Source organism: Podarcis cretensis (assembly GCF_951804945.1).
Source record: "Podarcis cretensis genome assembly, chromosome: 9".
Lineage (NCBI taxonomy): Eukaryota > Metazoa > Chordata > Lepidosauria > Squamata > Lacertidae > Podarcis > Podarcis cretensis.
In genome coordinates this window covers 78,998,378-79,017,645 of record NC_137178.1, presented here as the reverse complement: position 1 = coordinate 79,017,645, position 19,268 = coordinate 78,998,378, and the positions used below count along the sequence as shown (strand labels likewise).

The 19,268-nt window shown below is 43.0% G+C and overlaps 2 protein-coding genes across 6 annotated transcripts in view; both read right to left on the bottom strand.

The window, feature by feature from the left end:
* Positions 1 to 117: 117 nt before the first annotated feature.
* FBXO22 (F-box protein 22) lies at positions 118 to 14,282 on the bottom strand. Its single transcript, XM_079991757.1, has 7 exons — positions 14,114 to 14,282; positions 9,522 to 9,654; positions 7,820 to 7,913; positions 6,989 to 7,084; positions 5,887 to 6,051; positions 4,130 to 4,295; positions 118 to 1,446 (listed from the first exon to the last, which is right to left on the bottom strand). The coding sequence occupies exons 1-7, from the start codon at positions 14,215 to 14,217 to the stop codon at positions 1,020 to 1,022; spliced, it is 1,185 nt and encodes a 394-aa protein (XP_079847883.1). The 5' UTR covers positions 14,218 to 14,282; the 3' UTR covers positions 118 to 1,019.
* A 2,719-nt stretch (positions 14,283 to 17,001) lies between these two features.
* The window catches only part of UBE2Q2 (ubiquitin conjugating enzyme E2 Q2), a 38,862-nt gene continuing 36,595 nt past the window's right edge, over positions 17,002 to 19,268 (bottom strand). For all 5 annotated transcript variants that reach the window (XM_079991695.1, XM_079991697.1, XM_079991696.1 and 2 more), the window contains one exon: positions 17,002 to 18,706. In XM_079991695.1, coding sequence (XP_079847821.1) covers positions 18,675 to 18,706 — 32 coding nt within the window. In that variant the 3' untranslated portion in view covers positions 17,002 to 18,674. The remainder of the gene's footprint in view (positions 18,707 to 19,268) is intronic.

Genomic DNA, 19,268 nt, shown 5'->3' with positions numbered 1-19,268 from the left:
ACCTTGTCCCCCACACCGAGATATTCCTTTCATACTGTTCCAAGGAAGCATGTCATCTGTAAGAAGTGGAATTAGTTTTGTAAATCCAACAGTAAGGGTATGGAAAACTGTCGTTAATGCCTTATCAACCCCATTTATTCATTTCCATCTCTTTGTGGGTATCTTTATATAAAGAGCATTGTCTTACATTTCAAACACATACACTCACGAGGATTTGCCACACAGCAAAGTGATTTATGTGAGCATGTGTCCAACAACAGCTTAACCTCCTGCCAAAAGCAGCTTGAGAGGTAGTGTTGCAAACAAGCCAAGGGAAGCATAAGGTTTCATTTCCAACACACCACTAAGACTGGGTGGATTGGTTTGACGGGTCTTCCTAACCACTTTTTCTAGCTCGAGAATTGTCCTGTTATTCATATGTGATGGCCCAGCCTTCTGCAAAGTAGTGTTGCTGTCACAGTAGAAAATTGTAACGTAATGTTGCTGTAAAACAGAGGCATAGCAACAGCGTTTTTCAAAAACATAACTGAAAGTTTGTTTAATGCTTAACCTGATTGTTGTGTCAAAATCTGGTCCATAAACTGCATGCAGAAATGCTAATTATGTTACTTCTAAAGATATGAGTTCACTTAACTCTGACCTAAATAATTTGCAAATTTAGAAATAAATAAATTCTTTGGGTTGTATTCAACTAACATTTAGTCAGATTACATCCAATGAAGTTAGTAGCCATCATTTAGATAGATTTCAGTGGGTCTACTATCAGCAAAAAGTTAGCTGACTAGAACCCTTTACCAGAGATCTGACAAATCTGAAATTTTAAAAAACCCTTTCTTCCTCATCAAATTTAATTTAATATTATGCCACCTAGACACCCTAAGTCAATGGTACAGTGATTACAATTGTTTCAGGATCCACTTCTGTTGGAAGTGTGTACAGTGTTTCAGATTTTGTTTTGTTTTGACATTGCTGGAATTAAAACAGCATCATTTCTCTGGTGCACATTTACAACTAAAGGTTTAAGCTTGATTTGCTTTGGCTGAACCCAGATGGATAATGGTCATTACAGTGGTGTAACCATGGAGCAAGTCATCCTTTGTGTCATTATACTCTCGGAGTATAAAATTCCCAGTCACAATTCGATCACATCCTATCTCCCCATGTCCAAAAAAGCCAAAGAGGGGAATGTTAGGAAAGAACTTCCTAAAAGCATCAGCCTCAAGATTCTGTTTGGTTTTATAATGTTGATATCCCCTGCCAACACATGCGAACATAAAACCAAGGCTATTGTGTTCAGGAATGTTTGTGGCTTTGAGGCGCTGCACTGCTGCTTCTGCTGTCCTCTCATCAATTACATCCTGATCTAACAGAACAGTCGCACTCTGGATCTGCGGTCCACTGAAAGCCAAGCCAACAACACCACAAGAATCAGCAGCCTGAGTGTTACTGAAAGAGAAGAGAAACAAAACACCATATTACAAAGGGGGGTTGTCAGAATGGAGCATCATCATCAAGACTCTATACAATACAAAACAAGAAAAACAATGTGAATATTATTATTATACATAAATACTAGGCACTCCACTGTTTCTCTCCGCATGTTCCTGCCCACGTCCCCAAAGTCTTGTTTGAAGGCTGTGAACATTTATGAATCCAGAAAATTTTAACTTCCCAAACAAGCAAATTGTTTTCCAACAGGAACTACTTTGTTATTCTGTTTATGTGTGCTTCCATTGGGAATATAATTGTAGTAGAACATAAAAATACTTATAATACATAACACAACAGTGTTGTAGCTTTTCTTTACTGAAAGCCTTCCTGGCTAAATATATCTATATACCCCCCCCCCCGGTGAATCTAAGTCTGTTACTGAGGGATCCATAATTTGTGTGCTTGACTTTACTATTTGGAAGACATTGCTAGGAATTTACAATATAAATACACAAAAATATTTAACAAACAAAAGCCCTTTACCAGCCCCCCCCCCATTTAAAAGACCATAGCTTGTTTAACCAGCCAAGGGCCTCATATAAGAGAAAGGTTTTGCCTGGTGCCAGTGAGCCTCCCTTGGGAGAGCATCCCACAAGCAGGAGCCACCGTAGAAATGGCCACCATTCTTGTAATGCCACCCTTCAGATCTCCTGTGGGAGTGGCACACAAAGAAGGACCTCAGATGATGATCACAGGGTTTTGGAGAGGCGGTCCATATGTTTGGAAGAATGGAATCTGTACCTTTCCCAACATGCTAGCAACTGGTATCTTAAAATCAGCTCAGAAACCCAGCCAGATTATCATCATCATCACCACCACCACCACACCTGCTGTACACTATTGAAGATTTTGTTCTGTGCTGATTTACAGAATGTCATTTTGGGTGGGAGGCATGCCAGGAATACTGCGAACCTACTGGCTGCCAACCCAAATAAATAATACGAGTAAATTACTTCATTATACCAACTGCAAGTTAACATTAAGGCATCAGCTATCCTGCAAGATTCCCCCAGATCAATGAGTGGTGCTTATTTCTTGAATTAAAAAGTACTGTATCCTCAGACTAGACTTCAAATGGACTGTAAGAGGTAAGTGGTGAAAGTTCTGCCTCCCTTTGGTTAATTTGCTACGAATATGTGATTTGACCATAATTCACCTGACATCATGCCTGTTCCAGTTGTACTGTACACTGAGTAAACACCATATAATAATACAGACTGATTTGAGAGGGACACTTCATTCTGACAACTGCTAGACCACTGGAATGTAAGCTGCTACATCTGTGTACAGAAGTAGCACATCACTGTTTATATTCATCCCTACACTATCAGACTTTCAGAACCCCATACATTTGCCATGGATTCATTGGGAAAGGGAGAGGATGTACATGGCTTGATATGCCATGCACAAATTAAGATTGCCAAGATTTCAAATGCAGGCCAAAAAAACACAGCAAGCTCATCTAGGAAGCTCACAGCACCTGCACTGGTGGCCCCTGTTCAGCTCAGCAACATTCTTCAGGGAAGGCTGGACTGATTAGTAACCAATCAGGAAAGCTAGGTCCAGGATGCACTTCTGATTAGCAGCCAAACAACCACATGTTGTTTAGCACCCTCTCCTGAATAATTTTCACCAAACAGAAAAGAACGAATCCAACACACAGCTGATCTCCCGCACACTCCCAAGCACAATCATGCATGGGCTGGCAGCTAAAACGATCTGCTGTGTTTGGAGCTGTGCCTTCCAAGCTTCAAGTATCAAAGCAGATACAGTTACTAGCCTCAAAAAAAGAAAAAAAAAGAAAAAGGTTTCATTTGCAACAGCCATGACATAGCTTTTATAAATAAATGCCGCAATCAGTGTTTTAGCAAAAATAAAGAGAAATCTGTAATCTAGCCACGTTTCTTCCAGGCTCAGCTGCTTCAGTTCTATGTTAAGTACAGCTATTAATTCAACAGAGGATTCAGGAATCTAAGGAGTTCCTTGAAACGTTAGAACCAGTGATGTTTTCTAGGCCTTCAAAAGGTAGTGATCCGACTCCAATAACCACGATCCAATACCCAGATAATCTATTTTCCAAGACAATGAAAAACAATGAATCCATTGTGCCCTGTTACATACCAAACCAATTATTATTTGAGACAGATGTGGCTGTTAGGGAGATCACAAAGTTCTAAGGGAGGACATGTTGTGGAAAAATTAGATAGCAGCTTTATTCCCTCTTCTAACCCAATGAAATTGACAGTAGAATGAGAACAGATCAAGCAAAGTACATGGGATGGCTAAATGCCATTGAACACTAGTTGCTGAGGAGATAACAGAAGAGAGATACTGCTTTCATGTCTGCCAGAAGGGCTCTCATATCATCTGACTGACCACTATGCGATACACAGGATGTTGGAACTTTGTTCTGATTCATCATGGCTTTTATTAAGCAATCATTACCACCTCTAGCCTCAAGAGATTTCAGCAGACCTTGAGAGTCAGAAACTTGTTTTTAAATAAACAGAAGCCGAGATTTTCAGAAATGGGTGGAAAACTAAATTAACTATCTGGTACACAAGAGATCATTAGGCAATACAGGGTTCTAGTGGACACCTGAGGGCAGAGAGATCCCCACTCTTCCAAAGATACCCACTTCTCAGAAGTTAGAGATGTAAAGCTCTCCACATGTCCGCCAGCCAAGATGATGCTTTTTTCATTCAAGCGATTGACTATTTGATGTAGAAATCGGGTTCCTCCTGACTTCCATGTGTTGTACCCAAACAAAAGAACCACTCTGAGATCGGGATTATTCTTCAGGCCTGGTTACAGAAAGAGAAGGGGGAAAGGATTAACCTCTGTAATGTTGTCTTTTGGAAGGAACAACAACAGGCAAGACAGTCTTGCATCTGGACTGGATGAACTGCATCAGTTTTGTTTTCTGGGCTACTTCTCCCTAAAGGCTCAAAGAGCAGAATGCATATCATAAAGGCAGATGCTCTATAAAGATTTGTTGTTATCATTAAGGCCCTCTAGCTGTTTATGACCTCCTCTTCAGCATATAATCCTGAAGGTTTCGTGCAGCCCCTAATTGTATGTTGTGTTTTGTTTTGCTCTGCACATGGTGATTTTAACCAGTAGCTAGCATTTTACGTGTCAGAATACACCAACCCCATAGTGCAGGAAGTAACCAACTTCCTTTGAGGTCAGGTAAACAACACACCCAGCATATCTAAGTTACGTTCCCCAAAGTTAAAAAGGCCTATAAAAACAAGTTGGACTTGTTACTCTTCACAAGGGAGATGCTCCAACCTAGACAACAAATCTATTAGATGCTTTAGGTTAAACTGCATGTCCACTGGAGGAAAGATTCTTCTTCTTTTTTCCCCTTTTTTACTGTGGCTGGTGGGGAAGATGAGGACTGTGGAGAACATTTTTAACAAAACATCTCCATGCTATTATTCCTGAGGGGTTAAAGAATATCCTTTTACAGGATAATCAGGACAACACAGAATATTTCAAAAACTCCCATGAGAAAAATACCATGGGGAAAAGAGGCTTGGGAAACAATGCAAATTTGCTTCTTCTCGAGAACTGGTTACAAAACATTTATACAAGGGTAATCAGACACTTCTAAGGCTTGCACAGGACACAGGGAAGGTCACCAAAATAACCTAGAATGATACTGCTGAGAAAGCATCCACTGCATAATTCAATCCAAGCCTATTTCCCCAATCCTGGATACTTTATATCTAAAACACCCTTGACAAGTGCCTGTTTCCTTTAGAAACACTGAAGGAGGAAGGTGGTTTATTTGGCTGCTGACCTTCACATTTAAAAAGTGTTCTCCCTGGTGTTTTGCCAGAATCCCCCTCCCTTAAGCATAAAACTATTATGCCTCTTCTTCTATCAGTTGGCAGTACAGAAAGTACCTGCCCCTTCACTCATTTCAAAGAGGCTTTTAAATATTTGAAAATGATGTGTATGCATTGTAGTCACAATCTTCTTTTCCTTTGTCTAATATAAAGTCAGTTCATTCACCTTTTGCTCATGGTGCTTGTCTCTGTGGCTGCATAATGCATACAATGGCCCCAATTCTAGCTCTCCAAAGACACTTGCATGGCACACACACATCCAAACACTTTTTGTTGCATTCACACTACAAGCACTTAGGTGTATATCTAATATCCTCTTTCAATGCACACTTAAAAACATTTATCACCCTCATAGTTATCTCCTGAATCCATAGTTCCAGTTACAGATAGGTAGCCGTGTTGGTCTGCCATAGTCAAAACAAAATTAAAAAATTCCTTCCAGTAGCACTTTAATCCATACTCAGTCAATAGCTTACATTGCAAATTTGGCTGCTAAGTTTTAATATTTTACTACTACAGTGTTTTAGTCATTAGGTACCTGCTTCAGCAAATTGGCTTTCATCAAAGACCCTGGTCTTCAAGTCTTTACAAAAGTGGAAGGTTTGAATCTTCACCCCATCAATCTTGGGGAACAATATTGCAAAGCCAGCTTCACCATCTTCAACTTCCAGAGGCCGATTGCTGCGAGACCCCATTGGAGTAACTAAGGAGGAGAGTTCAAAAGCAGGTGAATCTTGACATCTGTCTGCTGCTGCTTCCCCATCCCCTAGTCATGTAGTTCCACAAGATTTTTTTTTAAAAAATGGTCCCATTTTAAAATCAATATGACCCCAAAGCACTGTCAGCTAAACCAAGAAGGCTCTTACTAATCTCTGACACATCCTGCAGGAAGTTTTAAAAAAACCCACACATGTGACTTTAAAATCCACAGGCAAGAGGCTCACGGTGCAGCTGTTAAGAGCACATTCCTAGTAGGCAGAAGGTCCCAGGTTTACTCTCTGGTTAAACAGGATTTCAGACAGCTAGGAATGATTTGGGGTATGAGAGTTCCTAGGTTCATTTCCCAGGCAAACCTATGAGCAGAAGGGAAGTGGGGGGGGGGTGCGTGTGTCACACCTCTGGGCAAGAGCAGATGCTTTGAGTATAAAGAGGCTTGTTCCCTGACATATCTCAGCCAGGCTGCGAAGCGTTCATGCCTGAAACTGGAGAGAAGGCCAGTCAATGTAGACAGTACAGGCAACGCCCAATTTGTGCAGGGGTAGTGTACCTGGCCCCCACGCACGGCAGCAGAGCACACATAAGCCCGCCTTACTCCATTCCACCCTCTTCCAGGTCCAAAAAGACCTGCAGATCGGTGGTCACACGTCACCTGAATGTGGGCAAAATGGTTGCCGTCTGTGGCAACCTGTGGACCAATGGTCTGGCTTGGTATAAATGCAGCTGGGGGGGGGGGCATGCACTCATGGGGCCCATCAACTAGTGTGAACTGTTCCTTACTTTGTGAAGGGTCGGAATTTGCCCCTCCCTCATTTACTTTTACAGAACACCATTGTATTTTGGGCCAGTGGAAGGAGTGGTTTGCAAGTGTGCTAACATTGGGCAAGGTGCAGACAGCTGAATGCATTACTGCTGTTTCTTACCTACAACTCCAGGTGTCACTAGACCAAGGACTTGGCATCGTCTGGGCAATAGTTTTTCTAAGGCAGTGGCTGTTTCTTTGCTATTTCTTCTTCGTGCTACAAGAAAAAACAATTTGCACAAGTTCACATTGAATCAGCAGTACAGCTGGAAAAAACTGCCAGGTCTCCATGATATTTTTAATTAGCTGCTTTAGCATGCATGGGTACTCCCCAGGTATGCTTAACCACTTGGCAATCTGTCCACATTTTTTCTAGGAGTGTGAACATTAAGGTGTTGGTTCAGGCTTCTGATAGGGCCAGAATTATGAGTGGCCAAAACAGGGAGGTATCATGCCATCCAGTATAACCATGTCTCTACAAATGTCTGAAGAAAGCAGGGAAATAACTTGCTACTTTCAAAGCCTTCCTGTGACCTTGGAGGCTTCTCTGCTCTGCTCCGGAGCCAGGAAAAGAGCACAAGGAGCCTCACTTTCTGCTGGGCCAGCAAGAGGCTTGAAAAGCACCAATGTGTCTTGTTTTGCAAGCCTCTCCACAGCTTGATCTCTATCAGTGTCAAACTGTACCCCATCTCCACTGATCAGGGCCAGGACTTGTTGCTACAATGATCCTGGGTCTTGGAGCTCAGACTTTACCTCTTCCCACAGCATTGGGGGAGACTAAACCTTCTGGCTGGCTGCCAAAGCTATTCAATGCTACTTAAACACAGTACTTCATCCACTGGATAAAACCAGATCCCTCACACAAGTGCTTCCATGTATAAATGTATAAAATCAGAAAGGATGAGGAGCAATGCTTCTTCAAGGCAGAAGGAAACCCAACAGAGATGCTCACCTTTCTTCTGCCTGTGGCTTGGACACTCTTCGTGTTCACTGAAAGTCTCTGCATCTGCTATATACAACACTGTCTGGGGCAGCACCTGAACCTTCTGTAAAGTAAAAGCTGAGTATAAGAAAACAGAAACTGGAGAGGTGAATGAACAGGAACTTCTCTTTCAAAGGAAGAACAAGCAGAGCAGGAAATGGGGGGGGGGACTATTTAAATCCCCTAACATATATCTTGTCTCTTTTTAAAGTTATAGACATGCCAATACAAAACATGCTTGGTTTTGAGCATAAAGAATCCTTTTCCTTTTTGAGAGCTCCAGGGCCAGCCCTATCATGAGGTGAAGTGACTTGGCTACCTCAAGCAGCTGATTTGGAGTACCGTGACATAGTTAGTATTTAATTTATTATGGTGCTTTTTTACTGCTGAAAGGAGAGGGGAAAGAGAAGTGCTTGAGAGATTTTATGCCTCAGGTGCCAAATAACGTGACATACTTTGAGTACTGCATGTATTGAAAATGAGGGGGGGGGGGCATTGCACCATTACCTGCTCTGCCGCAGGCAGCAAAATGTACTCGGCTGGCCCAGAAGAGTCTGAAAGTGTTCTGTTTCTATATGTATTTACACCATCATTCACACACATCCTTTACAAAATATGATTCTTCAGGGCCAAAGTTTTCAACACGCATCTACAACATTATTGTTAGAGTGACTATCTAATGTCAAGAAGCAGTTCTGGATACAGTCTGCATACAAAGCAGTTTTAAGTTCTCTATGTTTTATGTTCTACCACTCTATATGGTAATCTAGGTCAGCGTATTTTTTTCTATTAAAATATTGCACACATAAAAGACTATACAGTGGTACCTTGGTTCTCGAACGTACTTTGTTCCAGAAGTCCATTCGACTTCCAAAACATTCGGAAACCAAGACTCCGCTTCCGACTGGCGCAGCTCCCCGGAAACAAGCCAACAACCGGACAGTCGGCTTCCAAAAAACGTTCAAAAACCAGAACACTTACTTCCAGGTTTTTGGCGTTCTGGAGCCGAAATGTTCCAGTACCAAGGCATTCAATAACCAAGGTTCCACTGTAAACTCTTATAGTTTAGGACTGTAATCCTAAGGACACTTGCCTATTGCAACTCCCACTGAGCTTAGCTGGACTTACTTCTGAATAGATACGTTCAGGTAAACACTATATCACATACAGATAAATGCATGGTTGCTCAGAAGCATGTTCCAGTGTGTTCAACTGGCTTACTCAAAGGTATATGTGCACAGAATTTGAGCTGAGAACCCCATGTCAGTATCAAACACCTCCTTAAATCTAAAGACCAGCTGATACTATAGGACAGGACAAGCATTTAAGAACTCAGCTTCTCCAAATCTGACAATCAACCAAGTAGCAAGTTGCAATAGGTTACAAGTATGATAAGCGCTGTCACATCTAAAGCAAAATACATAGCAATGCTACAGAATCAGCAGGGAAGCACCAATTGGATTTTAGGAGGTTGTACAGCAAGAGGAGCAGAGGAACAGTACTTGTGAGATTACCAATTGTGAATCATAAAATCATAGAGTTGGAAGGGACCTCAAGGGTCATCTAGTCCAACCCCCTGCAAATGCAGGAATCTCAACCAAGGATCCAAGATATATAGTATATATATAAAGATCCAAGTATATAACTGTTCAAAGATGTTCCATTCACTTACCTCAAGCTCCTCTGCTAACACCTGAACCAGAGCATGACTGCTTGATGGCCCTGGTTCCACTGTGGAGACCCAGACAACACTCTGCTGGGTTCTCAGGATTCTGCGGGAACACTCTCTCCATAACCGGCACACACTAAAAAAAACCCCAGAATCAGCATCACTACAGGCAGGAAGATAGCAATTTGGAGGATTCAAGGAATATGTCACCCTTGCAATAGCCCAATAAGTGAGGGCAGCATTTCCCCCCAGAAGGCAGGTGGGGGCAGAGGGAGCTAATAAAGACTCCTTATGTTGGTGGTTGAGCTTCCCCACTGCAGCTCACTGTTTCAGCAACTACCAGCTCTGTACATGCCCTGCAAGAGCAGCTGACTCCTTATCTGGAAATGTCTATCATGCACCTTCAGTGGTAGCAAACACTTCTTGCATCTTCTAAAAATGAACCGCTTTGAAAGCCCAGCTGTCTCAATCTCAGAATTTTTTTAACAGGTTCCTTTACAGGAGTCTATGGCTTCATGCAGTTCACATGGAAAACTGCTAAAATATTACGTACCCCCAGTTACCAACTCCACTGGCAATCTGAAATTCCTTTTCCTCCTAGTCACACCTGCATTTCTAAGAGAGAAGTTCAGCATCTGTCTTGGAATTTGATCACGCTTCACCTGTCACTGCCTAGAAAACAAGAGAAGGGCCAAAGCATCTCTTATGTCTGCCATCGGCTCCATTTGAAAGGCAGCATTCAGAGGAGTTGCTGCTGGGAGTCTTGCGATTCCACTCCCCGCATCAGCTGCATTGAATAGGGACAGGCATTGGCAAGCAAAGTTTCCAGGACAAGGGCAACATTTGTCCACCTCTCTTCCCCAGGAGGGACCAGGTGCTATACAGAGCATCTTCCAAGAACTCAAGAGATATATGAGACAGAAACAACTCCATTTTTTATTTCATTCCCCATCAAACACTTACCCTGATGAGTGAAGCATAAAAGCAAGGGACAAGTAATGGTAACATACCTAAGTTGTGTCAAGCTCAGCCAATTGTTTCCCTTTCCCAAAGTGAAAGCAGACGGTAACTTACATTGCAAATAAACTTATATTATTATTAAAGTTCTATATGACCTTTTGTCTGAGGATCACAGGAAGTTCACACAAATATACATATCACAACAATGAAATAACCACCCACCCAGTTTTAAAGGCCATAGATTGTTTAACCAAAGGCCTGGATGTACAGGAATGTTTTTGCCTGGTGCCTAAAGATATGGAACGAAGGTGTCAGGTGAGCCTCCCTGGGGAGAGCATTGCACAAATGGGGAGGCACCACAGAAAAGGCCCGTTTTCATGCTGCCAACCTCCGGACCTCTTGTGGAGGCACACAAAGGAGGGTCTCAGATGATGATTGCAGGATCCGGGTTGGTTCATAAGGGGAGAGGCAGTCCCCGAGGTATTGCAGTCCCGAGCCATTTAAGGCTTTATACTGTAGATCAAAACCAGCACTTTGAATTGGGCCTGGAGGCTAATTGGCAGCCACTGCAGTCAAGCCAGGATTGGTGTAATATGCTCCAACCATCTTGCCCCAATGAGCAGCCTGGCCACTGCATTCTACATCATCTTCAGAGGCAGCCCCAAAGGTTCAGTAAACTAACCTACAGGCTACTAGAGCATAGACAACAGACAATAGGTCAGGCATGGCCAAACTTGGTCCTCTAGCTGTTTTGTTAGCTAGGGATGATGGGTGTTGTAGTCCCAAAACAGCTGGAGGGCCAAGTTTGGCCATGCCTGCAATAGGCTATCCCTGTGCAGATAGGAGTGCAGCTGGGCCATCAGCCAAAGCTACGGAGGCTACCTGAGTCTCAAGCAACAACAATGGATTCAGAAGTATCCCCACATCCTTCAGAGGAAGTATATCGCCAACACATGCAGGGAAGCGCTCACCCTTCCAGTCTAGGGAACTAATAGTGCCTCAGTCTTATCTGGATTGAGCTTCAGTTTGTCCCAGACAATAGTCCCAGGCAATAGTCCAGGACAACCACTTCCTGCTTGGCTGCTATGATGAAGGGCTGCCCATTACATCGGAGCCATCTCACACAGAAGATTTTGAGGATGAGATGAGAGTAATCATCCTTCCAAACCCCGCCCGGGCTGGGGAGGGCAGCTTCACCTGCAGATTGCCCCCAATTAACACTTGCTCCCAATCTGGAAGGAATGAGGGGGCACTGGGTGGAAAGCACCATGCGTATTTTTGGCAACTCTCCAAAGCCACCGCCATGAGCAACAAAACCTGTTTTTAAAGATGGAATTTGGACTTAATTAACGGGCATGCTCTGAGCGAGGGGAGGCAAATTACACTGCTAACTGATTCAGCCACTGGGGTGCCAAAGGATTTGAGTGGAAGGATTAGCATCACTATGGGATTGGTATGTCAGAACGGAATGGGGGGTGAGCCTCCATTATTTCTTTCTGATATACTTCGTATTTGATATCTTACTTGGCAAATCTTCCTGGAAGGATTGACTGCCGGATTGCTTATGTACACAAACGGGACTGGAGAGTATTTTATTATTGTTATAATTTTGGTCTAATTATTAACTGTGTGGAAATGATTTATGAATTTGCAATTACCTTCAACAGATTGTTAAGAATAGAAGATGGAAATTATGGTTTCTAGCTAAAGTGCAGACTTATTTGTCTTGGAATGAGATAAAACAAAGAAGTTTGGATATATGCCTGGTACAATTGGCAGAAAGCCAGATTTCCTTCATCTTGGGATGTGTCGCAGTGGAAAATCACAAGAGCGAGAAAGCAAAAGTGAAATGCCACGGACAGACTGTTGGAGTACAAAGAATATAAAGAGAGAAATAAAAAACAAACAAACACCCACAGAGAAACATACGATATTGGCTTAACTCGCTTGCCAGACGAACTCAGAGGCTGTTAAAAATAAATGAAGGATTAACATCTGATTGTTTTATTGGAACTACCTGGACTAATTAAGAGAAGCATAAATGTGAGATCGTCATCACCCCCCCGAACCTCAGAGCATAGGAAGCCAACCAAAGACTTATAATTTGGCATAAAATTTGGATCGTTTGATTATTTTATAATTTGGAATGTTATTAATGTGGTTTTTATTGGATTGTTAAAATGGAAAACTTAATAAATATTATTATTATTTTAAAAAATTGTCCAGGACAACCACTGCCACACCTCCAGGTGTAAAGGAGAAGCAGAGCTGTGTGTCATCAGCAGATTGCAGACAACGTATTCCAAACTCCGGATGACTGCTCAGCCATTTCATGCAGATGTTGAACAGCATGGGGGATAAAATCAAACCCTGGGGAAATGACCATCCAAGTATGACCAGAACGACAGCAAATCAGAGCCACTCACCCCTAACTTGGACAGCTGCTCCAGAAGGATATCATGGTTGATGGTACTGAAAGCCTCTGAGAGGCCAAGGAGAGGTTAAGGATACATTTCCCCTCTCCTGACAGAGGTCATCATTCAGGATAACCAAAGCAATTTCTGTGCCAAAACTGGGCCTAAACCCTGATTGAAACAGATCTAGAAAATCAATTTCCTCCAAGATCGGCTGGATCAGGTCCACAACCACCTGCTCAAGGAGAGATCAGCAACTGGCTGATAGTGACTTAGATTTTCTGAGTCCAGAGATGGTTTCTTGAGGAGTGGTTTCAGCACTGCCTCCCCCAAGTATGTGGGAACCAACCCTTCTTGCAAGGAGGCACAAACCACTTCCCTGGTCCAGCCAGCTGCATCCTCCCTGCTAGTTTTTATCAGCCAAGAGTCCACAATGCCCTGACCGATCCAAGCACTTTGTCCACATCCTTGAGCCTTAGTAACCAAAACTAATCCAGGATAACAGGACTAGACAGTACTCTGGAGACCTCTTGAGAGTCATCTGTTGTAATTGTGAGTCAAGGTCTCAGCAGATGCAAGTGATTTTATGCTCAAAATGCTTTGCAAACACAGCTAGCTACCATCTGCTCTTTCACCTCCTTTGGGCCAGACTGTGAAATGCCTTGCACTGCCACGAAAAGTTCTGCTTTCACTATAATATGGTATGATATAATATAATGTCTTTTAAAATTGGCAATAAAAGGAAAGAAGAACAATTATAGTTTCGCTACTGCAGACTAGCACAGCTAGAAAACGAATGAATTAATTTATCTTACTTCCCTGCAACAGAAGTTCTCTAGATGGCAAACACAACAATTACATAAAATAAAAAGAGAGTTGTATCCAATGCTAGTCATACTCGGAGTAGGCCCATGGACTTTCAGTCCAAATTTTGACCCAAGAATCTGCTACAAATAAAACTTAGTTGGAGGCAAATCGTATATTTCCAATCTAAGAGAAAAGCTCCCAGGGGAGGCTTCCCCACCCGCTTCCCAGGGGAGCTCAGCACCAGCAACTAATTTGGAAGAGGCTTAGATGAATTCATGGCGGGGCTGCTTCGGGGAGCCCCTGGAGGGGGGCGGGCGGGCGCTGGGCCGGAGGGAAGGGGTCCCAGGGTCCTCTAGCCCACCCCCGCGGCGCAGGAATCTGGGCCCGCCCCTCCCCCGCCGGCCCCGCCCTCACCAGGCCGCGCGCAGCAGCGCCTTCGTCGGCAGGAAGCCCAGGATCCTCTCCACCACCTCGGCGAGGTTGCTCAGCACGTAGCCCCCTTTCGGATCGGGCTCCATAGCATCGCCAGGCCGCGCCGGTAGCCGAGCAACCAGCGGAAGCGGAGCGGGAGCCGGAAGCGACCTCGGCGCGCGTCATCAGCACTGCGACAGCCTCGGCCCCATAGAGACGGAGCCGAAGGGAATGGGCGAGCGCCGCTTCCGGCGGCCCAGGGGCTCCTCGGCGCTCTTGCCCCGCCTCTGGCGCCGGAGAGACTTCCCTGCCGGGGAAAGGCCGAGCCCGAGGCGGACGGGACGCCAGAAAGGAGTGAGGCGGAGGAAAGCAGCCTCCCGGCCGGCCTCCCTCCCTCGGGACCTGAGAGAAGGGAAGGAAAGACCATTTCCGTCTTCAGAAGGAAGCAGGACCCAGCTGGTGGGGAAATAAGCAGGGAAGGGCAAACTCAAGCCCTCCGACTCGTGGCTTCTCTTAGCAAATTCTATTAAAATAAATAAAACTCCCAGTATCACGATGTCTTTCTGAAATTCCGGGTTGTGATCCCAGCATGAAACTATTCATAGCTACCCAATCTCGCCAGGGATCCACAATAGCTCTCCTGGCCTCTTGCCATCACTTCAAAGATTAACCAATTTTCTTATGGCCTAACTTTTCCTAGAGTTCATTTCATGAGATGCATGAAAACCTCCGCATGGAGATGTATAAAACATGCCAGGCTTTTAAGGTGTCCAAAATTCTGTCTGTTTTGCTGTAGCAGACTAATACAGCTGCCCATATTCTTTGAAACTAGTATTTTTAGCCCCACTTTGAACACAGTTCTTGTTGTAGATCTCCAAATGGTAGACCTAGGAAAGGAGTACCAAGACCATGAAGGTAAAGTTGTAAGAAAAGGTTACAAAGTATGGACGGTGTATTTTAGTTCAGAAAAAAGCCCCTCTCACAGGACACTGGAACCCAGGCTCATTCAGGTAGCAGGCAAGAGATTTTGGATAAGGCAAACAGAAGTCCTTCACACAGCACATAGTTGAGCTATGAAGTTTGTACAGTGGTACCTCAGGTTACAAACACTTCTGGTTACAAACTCCGCTAACCTGGAAGTAGAACCTCGGGTTGAGAACTTTGCCCCAGGATGAGAACAGAAATCGCACATCGGTGGCAGCAGGAGGCCCCATTAGCTAAAGTGGTGCTTCAGGTTAAGAACGGTTTCAGGTTAAGAACAGACCTCCGTAACAAATTAAGTTCGTAACCAGAGGTACCACTGTAATTGCAAATTGTCATTATGGTTACAAAATTAGATGGCTTTAAAAGGGGATTATACAATTTGTGGAGGATACAACCACCAACAACTACAAGTCATGATGGCTTCATGGTATAACAGGGATCACTGGAAGTAAGCCCCTGAACAGCAGTTGCTGGGAATTTATTGAGAGGCACTTTTTATCCTCATGCTTTGCCTGTGCTCGTGTAATCTCACTGTATACAAGTTGTACAAGTGACAATAAAGTATTTCAATTTCAATCAAAGTAGAGGAAATTGTGCACAAGTGAGACTTCATGCATTTACACTTGTATCCCACTTTTCTTCCAAGAAGGTCAAGGTCTCTTCCCCCCCCCCCCAATTTTATCATGAGAACCACCCTGGGATGTAGTTGCAGCTGTGTGTTGACTAGAAAATTCCTATAAGGGATATCTGAAGGAACTGGATATATTTAGCTTGGAGAAGACTAAGAAGGGACAAGAATGCAGTCTTCAGAATACCTAGAAAAGGCCAACATTTTGCTCTCTACTGGCCTAGTATTCTGGCTCACTACTCACCTCCCCATGAATCCCAGAAACCAGTATTTCAAGGCTTGACAGTGGAGGTGTGTGTGTGTATGTATCAAAGCTGGTGGGAATAACTACCTCTTCAAGGGACAAATTGTATAGCACTGTGTGTTTGTCCTGAATCCTCAGATACTAATGCTGCATTGGGGCCCCAGGTTCAGTATCACAAGATACTCCATACACTTTCATCATGCCATACATAATTTCACACACCTCTATGATGTCCCTTTACTTAACTTTTCTTTAAATTAAAATGCCCCATATAATAAATCTGTACAGTGTTTCCTGCTGCCAAGGATTTTTCCCCCTCGGGGGCCGGAGGGAACTTTCTCCCTGCCGAAGCAATTTAGGTTTTGTGGGGCACTGAGGGGACTCCACCCTGAGTAAACTGAAGACCCCCCCCCCAAACCCTGCATGGCTCTCTGGTTTCTACTTTTGCATTCATTGTCTCAGACTGCAGACAAACAACTTCAAATATTTTCTTTAAAGCAGCCAACAAAGCTTCAAAATTACTTCAGTCACTAATGTCATGTCTATATGAATCTGTATCACAGAATGTTATGTGTGAGACTGAAAGACAAAACCAACTCTTCATGAGAGCTTTTGAGTGAGAAGTAGGTCATTTAAAATTATCACAGTGCTCTCTCACTTTCGCCAAGTTGTGATTCATGATTTTGGTTTTTTCTAGTTTCTAATTCAGTGACAAAAAGACAATAACTTAGCTTCTTCATTTGCAAATGTGAACATGCAGCTTTTATGCAGGCCCATTGAAACTAATGAGCCTATGTTAGCCATATCTATTTACTTCAGTGGGTCTACTCATGGGTTGAATACCACACTATGGGCTTAAACACCACTACTAAAGATTGGTATTATGCTTTTTAAACTATTGTATTAGTGTACAGCATAGTAGATCACCTTTTTAGTACTGTGTGCCATTTCTCATGTTTACAAAACATCAGCTGCAAGATACCACACTCAGTCACTGAAAGCAGACTCCTTCCAGAAATAAAGTGACAAAAAGAATTCTTAAAATGGTTCTTTATTCATAAACTTGATGCAAGTTTACAGATTACCGTACACTGCTAAATAATTCTGCAATGAAAAATGAAACTCAGAAACAATAAAAAGCAAGCCAAGGGTGCACCTGTCATTCTGCTTGTCCATTAGAATACTAAAGAATTCAATAATGTATTCAAAGTTTTAGCCTCAGGTTTGAAAAGGAGCTGCAGAAATGCTTACAGAATTCGGCCTCTGCCTTATGGCTGCTAACAGGATTTCACTGGAATAATATGTACAATCAAACAAGCAGGGAAGCTGGAAGTCATCCACTCCCTAAAAGACTGCATGAAACAGTCTTTGACCAGGCCAAATCCTTCTAATCCTCCAAGCTAAAAAAATCCAAACAAAAACAGCATATGTGACCAAATGCCTGGGCACAAAAAAGCACAAATTTAGGAATTTTTCTCCAAGGTCAAGAAGGAGGGCTGAGGGGCAGAGACATTTCTGGAGACCCCCCCCCTCCCTCCAAAAAAGTGCTTATGCCCTTATTTCCTGTGAACAAAAAGATCTAGTCAATTTCAGCTACCAAAAAATAAAAATCACACCTGATTTTTTTAAAAAAGGTAAGGCAATGTTATAGCAGTTCCCGACCCACAGCAGTTACAGATCCAGATTCATTTCCTAAATGGAAGAGCAGTTCCCCATTAGTTTTTCAACGAAACCATGGTCACAACTATAGCAACCTTCTTAAAAAAATTCTGAATCAAGTGATCCCTGGGACTTGTTACTGTAGCTTTTGTTTAAAAAAACATTTTTAAAGGAGTGTCTTCTTGATTTCTGCCAATTGCTTTTTAAAGTTCATTACTCTACAAATGATTGCAACAACCCGTTAATAGAATCGAATGCCTAAGAAGGTTTCTAGTATTTTAAATAACTTCAAGCTTTATATCTATGGCTCCTCCTTTCAAAGGAGCCAACAAGAGCCAACAAGTAGCAAAGTAGCCCAGCAAAAAACCGATGCCCCAGTGGATATGACTAGTCACAAAGTTCTCTTGGCACAGCCTGGCTCTGCTGCAGCAGAAGACACCTCAAGGGCATCTCTGCCCAGAAACAGTTCATATCCTCAATACAGCCATGAAAGAAGAAGGAAAGTTCTAATGATTTAACATTACGGTTCTCCTATCATCATCAAATTTGGCAATACTATGAATGCTCTCAGTTTTAGACCAAGGGGAGGAGGAAGGAGTCTGATTTAATGAGACCTAAAAACGTTGTAACATATTATTAAACTAACTTTATTCAACTTGGTTGGCTTTAAATAAAATATATTGCAGTTGCCTGCAGTTTGGAAAAACAAATAAGTGCATACAAAAGGGGGGAGATCTTAATGACTGGTATTTTAGTAAACCCCGAGAGCTCAGTTTGAAGGATTCACACTCTAAAATGGAGTGGGGATTGGTATGCTTAATTCATGGGGACAATAAAGTTTTAAAACTGTTCAGTTGAAGATACTTGACAGAAGAGCAGAATTGTACAGCTGTAGCTTATACTGGATGTGTCAGTCAACAGATTATCCACTAGTTATCTATGAGCTAGAATCTTCAGTATGGCTGTTATGGGGGCATTCATAGTTGAATCTGTGTTGGAAGGAAACTCTTTTACTGACATTGGTCCAAGTGTATGAAAAGTCCACAATGTTAACCATCTTCTTTAGGAGGTGTGAACCAGCCTGCAGGAAGTATATATAAAAAAAGATTTGGCATTAACAAATGTGCAGCAGTGGTGGCAACACCCATTTTGTAATTGCACACGTGCTTAATAACTATATAATATACCATGACACTTGGTTGAAGCACCAGTGCAGACAGGTGTTCTGAGCATCCACATAAGACAACATGAGTTGTTTAATGTGTTTCAGTCTACATATAAATAACTCGGTGCTTAGGAATCCAGTTCTGCAACTGGAAGATATTATGCAAAAACCAGCAACATTTGGAAACAACTTACTTGACGGACTGTCCTAATGATCAAACATGCAAGCAAAGAATTATCAACCCACCTTTATATTAAAAGGTAAAGGTACCCCTGACTGTTAGGTCCAGTCGCTAATGACTGGGGTTGCGGCGCTCATCTTGCTCTATAGGCTGAGGGAGGCAGCATTTGTCCACAGTTTTTCTGGGTCATGTGACCAGCATGACTAAGCCGCTTCTGGCGAAACCAGAGCAGTGCATGGAAACGCTGTTTACCTTCCCACCAGAGTGGTACCTATTTATCTACTTGCACTTTGACAT

Bases quoted from the DNA above. Each gene is read 5' to 3' on its own strand.
- FBXO22 (XM_079991757.1), bottom strand. From the start codon at position 14,217: ATGGAGCCCGATCCGAAAGGGGGCTACGTGCTGAGCAACCTCGCCGAG. The intron at 9,655-14,113 runs GTGAGGGCGGGG...GGTTTTTTTTAG, and splicing joins GCGCTGCTGCGCGCGGCCTG to TGTGTGCCGGTTATGGAGAG. The intron at 7,914-9,521 runs GTAAGTGAATGG...TTTACTTTACAG, and splicing joins TGTTAGCAGAGGAGCTTGAG to AAGGTTCAGGTGCTGCCCCA.